This window comes from Paramisgurnus dabryanus, chromosome 16 (assembly GCF_030506205.2).
Source record: "Paramisgurnus dabryanus chromosome 16, PD_genome_1.1, whole genome shotgun sequence".
In the NCBI taxonomy this organism is placed as follows: domain Eukaryota; kingdom Metazoa; phylum Chordata; class Actinopteri; order Cypriniformes; family Cobitidae; genus Paramisgurnus; species Paramisgurnus dabryanus.
The window spans coordinates 28,559,929-28,571,111 of NC_133352.1; the positions used below are offsets into that span (position 1 = coordinate 28,559,929).

Genomic DNA, 11,183 nt, shown 5'->3' on the forward strand with positions numbered 1-11,183 from the left:
TTCACTTTACCTGAAAAGACATTTATATGGGATGCATGAACACTTAATGTTTATTGAAAGGGTATACCATTCAAATAACAAATTAAACAAATTATAATGGAACCTTAAAGTTAGAAAAAATATATGAATGAATAAAGTAGCTAACATTATAAGTTACATAACACAAGTCTATTTTTAATAATGAATTTAATTTCACAATATAATAACAAAATAAAAAGCCACACAGTGTAGTACAACTTTGACGACAGTATAAGTTCAAATGTAGTGTCGTATCAGTGTTCACGTGAAGCATGAGAAATTTCAGTGGGTTCTCACGGCAGCAGCACGAGTCTGTGAAAGGAAGCAGAAAGCTGCATGACATCGGCATTTGAATACAGAGGATTTCACTTTACAACGGCGCTCATTTGTCGCCTTTATTGCTGCTCTTTGATGTGCGGCGCGCGGGAGCCTTTGAAATGCAGGAGCGCTTTCTGATGTAAAGAGTCATGCGCGCCGCTCTGATGTACAGTAGGCTCCAAAAGTCTGTCACCACCCCTGAAAACCCCTCTACATTTTCCCCCTCTACATATTATACATTATTTTATTTTTATCTCTTGTTATTACTATTATTATTATTACATATAATAATCACATTGCAGTGGTTAGCTGCTTTTTGCATTGCGCATAGTGCATATTTGTGCTTTTTGCACACGACATGATTTTAAAATATTCCAAAATATTCTTCCTGTGTTTTAAGAAATCTGACTTTTCTTACAAAGGTTTCTTATTCATTTATTTCATGACGTTTTTTAGAATAAAATATATATTTCTTTGTGGGTCTTAATTACACACCTCACTGTACCATTACATGTATCCTATTCATCGTCTTCACCTCAAACACACACACACACATCATATTCTGACCTTTATGCAAAATGTTGTAGCCTATATTTGGTTTACGCGACAGACGCCCCATCTGGCACGCGCCAGCTTCACTGATGGAGCGTCGCGTCACGTCGCCAGTGCGAATGGGGTGTCATGAGAGCCCCAACAGAGACAAAACTTCAACGCATTTTAGCCTTCATCGACGTTCTCAGTTGATCATATAATATCGCCCTTCCGGCGGGCCAGCGGCACCTGCGAGTGTCATAAATCAGCTCAGGTGGGTGTCCCGGCATGACGTCAGAGCTGGGCAAACAAACGCACGCTCGCGAGCGCTCAGGTGAGGTGAAGTTTAGTTAAAGTAAAACTTTTCGTCCATGAGGAAAAATGTCTGTGAGTTTCCTGCTGGAGAGAGACACTGCCATGTACGGGAGACACCTGAACCTCGCTCAGCCTCACCTGAACGTCTATCCGTCCACCCCGTACCCGGATTACACCGGATACCACCCGGTTTCTGCCCTCGGCAATGAACTCCATCACACCGGGAGCGCGTGGAGTCCCGGATTCGGCTCAGCGGCACGTGAGGACTGGCCGCCACTGTACGGGCACGGGACAGGTCACTCTCTGCCGGGTAACGGCGTGGAGGTGAACGTCATTCCGTCCGTCGATCAGGGGCTGCTGAGCGGCGGACAGAGCGCGCCAGTGGAGAGAGAAGAACCGCAGGATTGGATGAGACGCGCCACCGGTGCTGCAATTCCAGGTGAGAAATCAAGATGCTAAAACTGAACTTAAAAAAAAAACTGAACTTAACGTAACTGAACCTTAAACAACTCAACCTCAATTAATTGTTTCACTTCCTTAAAAAAAGTGCAATGATATTTTCATGATGCTTTGGACTGTTTACCATAATAGGAGCATGTTTTTGAGCATGCATGCACCATGGTAATATAATGAATTTAGTCATGTACCTGTAATATCACATTTTATAAAAGTTTTTAATGTCTTTGTTATAGGCTATGCCTTGATAATGCCATATTTATTTTACCTATAGGGGCTTTACGAAAATGCACCTTAGTAGCCTAGATGTTTCCTTGTAACATATATTCTTAGAAGTGCCTTAAAGTACCATGGAAATAGCCTATACTTGTAAACCATTATCATTTAATACAATCAGATGTACTTTTTGATATAGATAAAAACAAAGTTTCTTTTCAGCTCCAAGAGCATGTAAAGCAGTCTAACTGCTGTTGTGTTTTAGTTATTTAGTCATAGATGGCTTTCATCTTTTTCTGCCCTTCAGTCAAACAGTTTATAAATGATACAAATGAGTTTGTACAGTATGCGGTCCGGCTACAGAAGGATTAAAATTCCCTGCAGAACCCACCTGTTTGATCTTTGACATTATTTAAAGAAACATGTAGTTGAACAGTTATGTTTGTGGCCTTATCAAAGTATTGTGGCTAATAGTTTACAGAGTGATAGACTAATCTCCTATTTGCAGATATAAGGTTGGCACAGTTGTGTGTCAAAAGATATAAAGCTCAAGTGAAACAAACCACTAAATTTACCTTGGTGAGAAACGGAAATTGACTAGAAGCTTTTTTTTCTAGAAGTTGTGATGTAACATCTTTCCTGTGTTGGATTTTGTTAATGTGAGTTGTTTACTCACATTTGGCCTTTATTTGCAGACAGGCTGTCTGTTTCAGTTCCGTTTTGTTTCATAATACGTATTGTTTCGAATTAACTTTGCAATCAATAATTTGAAATGAAAAAGTAATGAATAATGAACAATGAATGTTTCAGAGGCAGATCAGGAAACAACCAGTCATAATCTAAGATATTATTGAACTGATGTCTGTGTAAACGGTCACATTTAATAAAAGATAAAAATACGTACATCTAAAAAAAGTCTTAACCAGGTGCAAGATCAAAGGATGTATAAAAAAAATAGAAAAAATATCTGCATACAGTTATGTTCCCTTTTTTTCAAGAAGTTTAAACCAACAACGTTTCAGTCACATTTCTTAAACGTCATCAATAATTATGTTCAATAATAAAAAAATAATTATCATAAAATACATACAATAATTATCATAATTTTGTGTTCGGTTTTCAAAGAGGGTTGGAAAGGATGCAAATGTCGCCATCATGCTTGACTATTCAAACATTCTGATATCATTCATACATGCATCATGTGACAAAAACAAATATAGATATGATGACATTGTTTCAGAAATGTGAGAAATGTGTAACAATAACCTGAACTTCTTTATTTACTATTCATTTCTTTAGAAAACACAACAAGTTGGTACACATCAGCTCATTTAACTAATCAGCTTTTTAATGTTATGACCTACACTCTAAAAAAACAAACGGTGCTATATAGCACCAAAACAATTGCTTTGGATCGTAACGATAGAAGAACCATTTTAGTGCCATATGGCACCGGTGAAGCACCAGTGAAGCACCAGTGAAGCACCAGTGAAGCACCAGTGTAGAACCATATAGGGGCCATATAGCACCACATATGGTTCTACATAGCACTATATGGTTCTACACAGGTGCTTCACTGGTGCTTCACTGGTTCTTCACCGGTGCTATATGGCACTAAAAATGGTTCTTCTATCGTTACGATCCAAAGCAACTGTTTTGGTGCTATATAGCACCGTTTGTTTTTTAGAGTGTATGGCACTTCTTAAGACATACATGTGCGCATGCACACACACACACACAAAAAAAATAATGACATAAAACAATCTCAAACTTTTGAATTAAACAAAAATTATCAATGACATCAATGACATGATGTTGATTAATAGCCTTATTTCTGAGGTTTAATTAGCCTACGCAGAATTTACGATAAATTAATGGGGGCCCGAGTTTGAGAACCACAACCCAATTTCTATATCTAACCTAACACACACACTATTTCAGCTTATCACAGGGCAAAACTTAAAATAGTAGGTTGAATTGACTTTCAAAGCCAAGGTTTTTTTTACAGTGCATGCACACACGCACGTTATCAATGCAATTCACTGCTGCCCCCTATTGGTAAACTGTCACACTGAGACATTAATAATGCTTTATTCTAAACAGTTAGGTGTAATATTACAGATATCTTCCTCAGTAGACTATGAAAAATTGTGCACATAAGTGTACACATAAAATTACTTCTTCTGCCACCTACTGGCCTGTTAACATGTTTATAATGCACTTTTCTTTCATGTCATTGAACTTGTTACAGTCATTCATGCAACTTGACGAGAATGTCCAGAATGAGGTGTCAGAAATGTGCGTTTAAGAACAGAGAGTTTGGATGAGGGCCACAATGCCTAAAAATGATGTCTATGGTCTCCAGAGATGTCGGGCAGGATTGACAGATTGATAGTTGTGTTTATCTCAACACATCACATGACTGTATGTGCGTGCATGTTGTAATAATGTTAAACACTGTGAACCCTGATGTACTGAGTTTACTCAAAATGTTTGCCCTCTTATGACCAGTCTGAGGAGATAAATCCCAGTAAAATCAGTCATCCATTTAACAGAGGACTCCACTGACACACTATTACACCCACTTTAACTTCTGTTAGTTCAAGTAGGAGTCTCGGTGATTAGTGTGCCAATAATCGGCGTTTCCAGAATCTGTGATATCAATCATTATGTATCGCTGATGTCACAGAAAGAAAAATCGGCATTTAACGAAAGGTAAACAAGATTGTCTTGGTGCCATGAGGACAGACGTGTGGCCGGCCATCAGTTGAACAGAAACAGTGAGTCAATGCTGTGTCACGACTTATGAATTAAGGTGGAGGGTCTGTTGCACAATATTGGCAGCTCAATTATTCATCAGCGCATTAAACGCATGCTGTTTAAAGACGCAGAGCCTGTCGACAAAGTGAAAGATTTTTTGAAAAGCTAATAAGAGCAGAAGCCAGCGAGTCTGAGGAGGTGCCGCACCCTACTGTGTGCACTGTGAGAGAACCTTGGAGCACTGATAAGAGTGTGTGTGTGTGTGGGTTTATGTCTGTCAGCTAAATCCGGTGAAGGAAAGTGATGAAAACTCTTAAAAAAGTCTGTAAAACGGAAGTTGGCAAGGGTTTTTTGTAAATGCACAATATATTTTTAAGTGTCCTGAATGATTCAGAATAGAATTGTTCGCATTAATTGTCTCACATCTCAATGCCAGTGTTGTTGGTGGTCATTTTGGCATTGTTATGACAAAATTCATGCCTTTCATTTAAACATGTCTAATGTACAGCTTTGTATCTGAAGTTCAGTAAAACACATTGTAATGATAAAAATGAAGCAAATAAAAGAAATGTATTGAAATTCCAAGGAACAATAAGTGATGAAGCTTATGTCGAATCATTTTCATTGTGGACAGAATCAAACCTAAACATTGTTAGATTTTAACAGACATTTGTTTTTATCATATGCAGCTGCATGTGATCCTTTGTCCTGGGCAAATGTCTGACAAATATGTATGTGTTTTGTTACTCTGTATTTCATTTGTCTTGAAATCTTGTACCTTGTAACGCGTCCTTGAGCTTGGGGAAGGCGCTATATAAATTAAACATATTATTTGATCTGACTTCCACTGATGTAGACATACAGACTTAGATACAAAAGTTTTCTGTTAGTCAGCAATTAACTAATATGCATTATTCTAAAAGAATCCATATATATATGTTCCTGTATAACACTTGTCACATGCTTACAGTAAGTTATAAAAAGTAAACAAGACTAACAACATTTACGCATATCAGTATAGCACATCAACTTTAAAAAAAAGTTTTTGGGCCACAGTCTGTGAGTTTAAAAGTGTTTTGACACTTTCTACCACTTAAACTGTGAGCTTATGGAATAGTTGCTCTTACAAGAAGTTGTGTATAGCAGACGTGGTTAACACACAAATTTGGTTCACACAAACATCTAAAGAGGAACTAAAACTAAAGGAGGAATATCAAGGTTGCTTTAGTCTACCATGCACATACTCTCCACCAGTATTTCTAAATGAAAGCCACAGCTTTCATTTGTTTGAGATGCTGAAATAGATTATAAAAAAAGGAAGTGAGACCTTTGCTGATGTCCTTCCTTTAAAACCTTTAAAAACTTCTCTTCTGTCGTTCTGTTTTAAGAGCAGCTGTAAAAACTCTAAAAGCATGACGTTTCCAGACATAAAAATTAAATTATTAAAATAATGAAAATTTCTACATTTCTGCACAATTTATTTCTAAATGTGCTGTAATTATGCAGCTGGTGCCAGTAACTTACTGTAGAAGATAAAGACTGAAAATGTTTCATGTTCATTTAACTTGGAACAAACTGTTACCATTAAATATAAATGTAAAATCTAGTAAGTTACGGGCAGCTAGTTGCCAGTAATACCCAGTAATACTGTAATTTCTAAAAAAAAAATTTACAGTGTAGATTAAAATTCTTATTGGATATATTTTCATTTTAATAAGAACAATGATTGGTGCCGAACATTAAAACATAAATCCGCTCCATTTATGTCAAGTGAAACACTTGAGTATTTAAGTCTAAAATCTTAACAGATCTCTTATGATTACAGGTGGAAAGACCCGAACGAAAGACAAATACAGAGTCGTGTACAGCGACATGCAACGTCTGGAGCTCGAGAAAGAATTTCATTTCAGTCGCTACATCACCATCAGAAGGAAGGCGGAACTCGCTGTGAACCTCAGCCTATCGGAGCGGCAGGTGGGTGCACTTTTGTGTGATGATGGGAAAGTTCATCCAAAAATAAAACTTCTTTCATCATTTACTCCCCCCGATGTTAAAGTTAGATTAAAGATCAGATAACGGGGCAGTTTCCCGGACAGGGCTTAGACTAGTCCTAGACAAAAAAAAATTTAAGAGCTGTCCAAACTGAAAACAACTTGCACTGTGTTAATAACCACACAAAAAAGTTTTAAATGTGTTCTAAGTTTGTCACACTACAGAAAAGGTGTTATAAACCACAAGCCAACTGTGAATGATGGAAAAAATGGCCAAGTAAATAATATAAGCAAACAAAATCTGCAGCCTTTTCTTTTTTTAGTACAGTCAAAAACCTACATACAGCTCCTTTAATGGTTTAAGTTGAGTCTATAGACGGTTTCATCGGACGCACGTGCGCTGACGTGATACACGTCTGGATCCGAACTTTACCTCCGGTTTCGTTTTTTTAACGGTCTGACTAATTGCTAAACTGATCTCTTGAACAAATGCCTCGCCGAAAATAACAAATGTTTCGGTTTCCTAGGTAATCTATGTGTTGTTTTTTGCTTGTTATATAAATAAACTATGTTTAAAGAACGTTGTTGTTATTTATTCTTAGCGGAGTTTACTGGAAGTTACGTGCGGACCATGACAGCTGCTTGTTTATGTTACTGCTGAAACCGTCCATAACCGGTCATTTACACCCACTTATGGTTCACAGGTAAAAATTTGGTTTCAAAACAGACGAGCTAAAGAGAGGAAGATGAACAAGAAGCGTCTGCAGCAGGTGCAGCAGACGTCACAGCCCAACACATCCATCCACAGTAACGTCACCATGGTTACCAGCACCAATAACAGTTTGATGACGGATATATCAACCAATATCAAAGAGGAATATTGAGAACTGTTTATAACTGAAGGATAAACACTAAATGTTTACACAGATTCAGTAACACTGAACGCTCACATTGCACTACGCAAATGACAAGGAAACACATTTTATTGTGAATAAAACACATAGTATTTCAATTTTTGTAAAGAATAAATATGATCTTAGTGTATGAGGAACATTCTGAATTATTTGTCGACTGCTTTTGATATGACCACGCTTACTGTTGAAAATTATTGTTGGATGACTGTATATTAAGTGCCTATTTTACACTGAGTGCCAATATGTTTAGCAGTTTTGTAAAATATTTTCTACTAAATCTACTGAATCATTAAAAATAACTTCTTTTTTTATTTTTTTTGAAAAGGAGGGAATTGTTGCCTCTTGAATTGGTGAACTTGTGCAATTAATCATTTAAATGTTTTTAAATTCTAATAAAAAGAGTTTATTTGAGGACAGTCAAAGTAAAACAGCTCATTTGAATTTTTTAAACGCATAATTTACAAATCCAATTTTGCTTATATCAGATTTAAAGTAGAAAACAAAGCTTTTTAGCTTTGTGGTAAGAATTTGGGTCAATTGCGCACTGTTAGAAAAAAAGGTAAAAAAATCAACCTGATCTCACAAATTTCCGTGAAATAGTCACGCATTATTTTGCTCAGTTTTGCGTGACATTGTCACGTATTTCCACCATTTTACGTGCCCCGCCACGACTTTCTTTTCCGTGAGCGTTTCACGTATTGTTTACTCAACTGTTTTTCCTATTTTCTTACATTTGTCACTTCGGTTTGGGGTTAGATTTGCTGTTTGCGTTAGGATGTCACTTAAAGTATTGGTTTATATTATGTTTTCGTATGCTTTATAAACCATTGTCGCCTGACGTTAGGGTGAGAGTTGGGTTTGCGTGAGGATGTCATTTTATGTAACAGAAAACTGAAGCGACAATTGTAAGAAAATAGGAAAAACAGTTGAGTAACCAATACGGACTGTCACGAAAAAGAAAGTCGTGGCAGGGGCACGTAAAATGGTGGAAATACGTGACAATGTCACGCAAAACTGAGCAAAATAATGCGTGACTATTTCACGTATTTTGTGAGATCAGGCTAAAAAGATGGACCCAAAATGTCATTAGGGCAGAACGTTTTGCATCTAAAGAGTTCATCGTAGCACTTTAGAGGTACACTTTGGTACCAAAAATAGCCGAAATAGGTGCATACATCCTTTACAGAAGTAATCCACGGCTCCAGGTCTTCTGCATGTAATTGATAACATTTTGTAGAAGAAATATACATATTTTAAACTTTATAAACTGTAATAACTATACCCTTATAAAAGATGTGTTAACACACGGTTTCGTTTTGTGTTATCCTATTTAACATTTTATGTGTTACTTTAACACTGTATGTGTCATGTCATGTGATTTTGAGTTCAAATAAATAGAAGGAACAACACAAGATGTGTTAAAACAACACAAAAATAACACAGAGATGTGTTGTCCTTAACTAGACACAAGATGTGTTATTTTAAGACATTCGTTTTAAGAGTGTAGCTTCTGGTAATGATGCCATCTGGACTCAACAATTCATGAGAGAGTTTAAGTGTGGTTAGCGTTGGTTGCCATGTGTACCCAGTAACTCTCATGGGTCCAAGATGGTGTCGTTACTGGAAGCTAGTAAAATGGTTAAAGTCGCCATGAAACGGAAGTATCAATTGCCTCATTTTCCCCGTGGTGACGTGTATCCGAGTAAAGCCGGCCTCTGAAATAAAATAAGGCAGGGCTGGATTTGAATTTGTCCATCGAGATCTGATTGGATCATTTGAAGTTGGGTCGTGTTGCTAATTGCTAATCGCAGCGATATTCTCCCGGACCCCGCCCACCTGCCATACATTATGACCGGAAGAAAAGAGAGATCGTTTTTAGGAGGGGAGGAGATTTGCATTTTTGATTAAAGATTATGAGGGCACATGAATTTTTAAAAAATTAATGAAGCTCACAGATAAATCATTTGTAAAAAAATACCACAATATTACAAAACAAATTACAGTTTTTTATTTTACTTTCATTGCGACTTTAAGTGTAATGTGAAGCATGCGAAGCCTTTAAGTTACAGTTCACAACTAAACCTGTAGCATGTCTTCTGTCAACATTAAGAATAGAGATGTGATGGTGATAATGATTAATAAACTTGTGATGACCAGTGTTATCCCACACATTTTACATTTTGATCTTAACCTCTTCAACCCTGAGGACCCTGTCCCGGGTCCAGAATTTCGTATTTTGACTTAATATAAAATATTCTTTTAATCTTTGATACTCCGTCATGGACCCCAGTAACACATATGAGATACTGTTTGAAAGCTTAGAGTCTCTACTTTCTGCAGATATGCATCACTTTGACACATCTTTTAATGTAAGAAAGTTATTTACACTTAATTTACACTATCACCCCCCCAATATTTTTTGATATCATATAATATTCACATATTTCATATTTTTCAAAAATGACAAACATGGGCAAGTCTTATATCAAATGAAAGCTCTCACTCTCAGGAATAAGGCTACAGCATTATTTTTGTTCTATTATCAACACATATCCAACAATCATCGAATGAATAATAAGGTAAAAAATTGTCTTTTGTAAACATATGTGAAACTTGAGTGTGGACTGCCTCAGATAGCACATATAGCCACAAATGATACACCATCGTTTATTTTAGGTCCTACTCTAAACAATGAGTCCATTCACAGCATTTTATTTGGTTGTGTGCATAATTAATCCCTAGCTTTTTATTATATGTGCAAAACAAAAAATTAATATTTTCATGAAAAATGTATTTCCGCACCCTTCAGTAAAATAAGAATATCTTTTGAATGCGACATGATAAAGAGTTCATTCTTTTTTTGGGTGTTTACTGTCTGCTGCTGGTAACAACCAGAACTGTCTGCAGTCTGCTAGAGCACACAGAACCAGAGTTATACACTATCAAAGACAGTGTTTACAACATAAAAAAGAAAATTTGGTGTTTCATCATATGAAAAACAACATAAATAACAATATTTGTCACAAACAGCAGCTTTTTATGTAACTTCAAAGGGTTTTCTTTAAAATGATATAAAGAAATTGCATTTATTCCACTGTATGTGGTTATGGGGACACTTCAAATGTATGATAGAGAAAAAATTCCTTTTTCCTCTGTAAGCTGACAATTGCTGAAATCAAACAAAACTGTCTGCAGGGACCTGAGATACCCAGGGCCAGAGTTATATACTGTCAAATAAAAACTTTAGACAAAAACATCAAAAAGCGCCTATTTATTTTTGTGTTTATTAGAGGACTGATATCACATACAACCATGTTTACCACTTTTAACAGTGTTTTATGTAATTTCAAAGGGTTTCCTGCAAAATGATACCAAACTTTTGTATGTAAACCTCTGCATGTGGGTATGGGATGCTTTTGAAATTGGGTAGGCCAAATCCAGGCGAAAATCCCCAAAATGGCTTCAGGGTGGAAGAAGTTTATGTGTGATCTTCAAATCCTTCCCTTTTATGATCAACAAATGAGGAACTCAGACACAGAAGCCGCTAAATGCCACCTCCGCCAAAATGATGTTGACCAAATGCATGTTGACTGAATGTATATACGTTCATCGAATGCTTTCATGCCCTTAGGCCATTCAGAAATGCAGATTTGTCTGCAAAATC

General features: G+C 36.6%; 1 protein-coding gene across 1 annotated transcript; it reads left to right on the forward strand.

Annotated features, from left to right (window-relative positions):
• The first annotated feature begins 568 nt into the window (after positions 1-568).
• On the forward strand, positions 569-7,929 carry cdx1a (caudal type homeobox 1a). The gene is made up of 3 exons (XM_065270671.2): positions 569-1,621; positions 6,440-6,588; positions 7,310-7,929. Exons 1-3 carry the CDS (start codon positions 1,249-1,251, stop codon positions 7,487-7,489), a joined length of 702 nt encoding a protein of 233 aa, XP_065126743.2. The 5' UTR covers positions 569-1,248; the 3' UTR covers positions 7,490-7,929.
• The last annotated feature ends 3,254 nt before the right edge of the window (positions 7,930-11,183 follow it).

What these genes read in the sequence shown, in the direction of transcription:
- cdx1a (XM_065270671.2), top strand. Translation starts at nt 1,249, where the DNA reads ATGTCTGTGAGTTTCCTGCTGGAGAGAGACACTGCCATGTACGGGAGA. An exon ending in CACCGGTGCTGCAATTCCAG is followed by an intron (nt 1,622 to 6,439) that starts GTGAGAAATCAA and finishes TTATGATTACAG; the next exon opens with GTGGAAAGACCCGAACGAAA. An exon ending in TCAGCCTATCGGAGCGGCAG is followed by an intron (nt 6,589 to 7,309) that starts GTGGGTGCACTT and finishes TATGGTTCACAG; the next exon opens with GTAAAAATTTGGTTTCAAAA.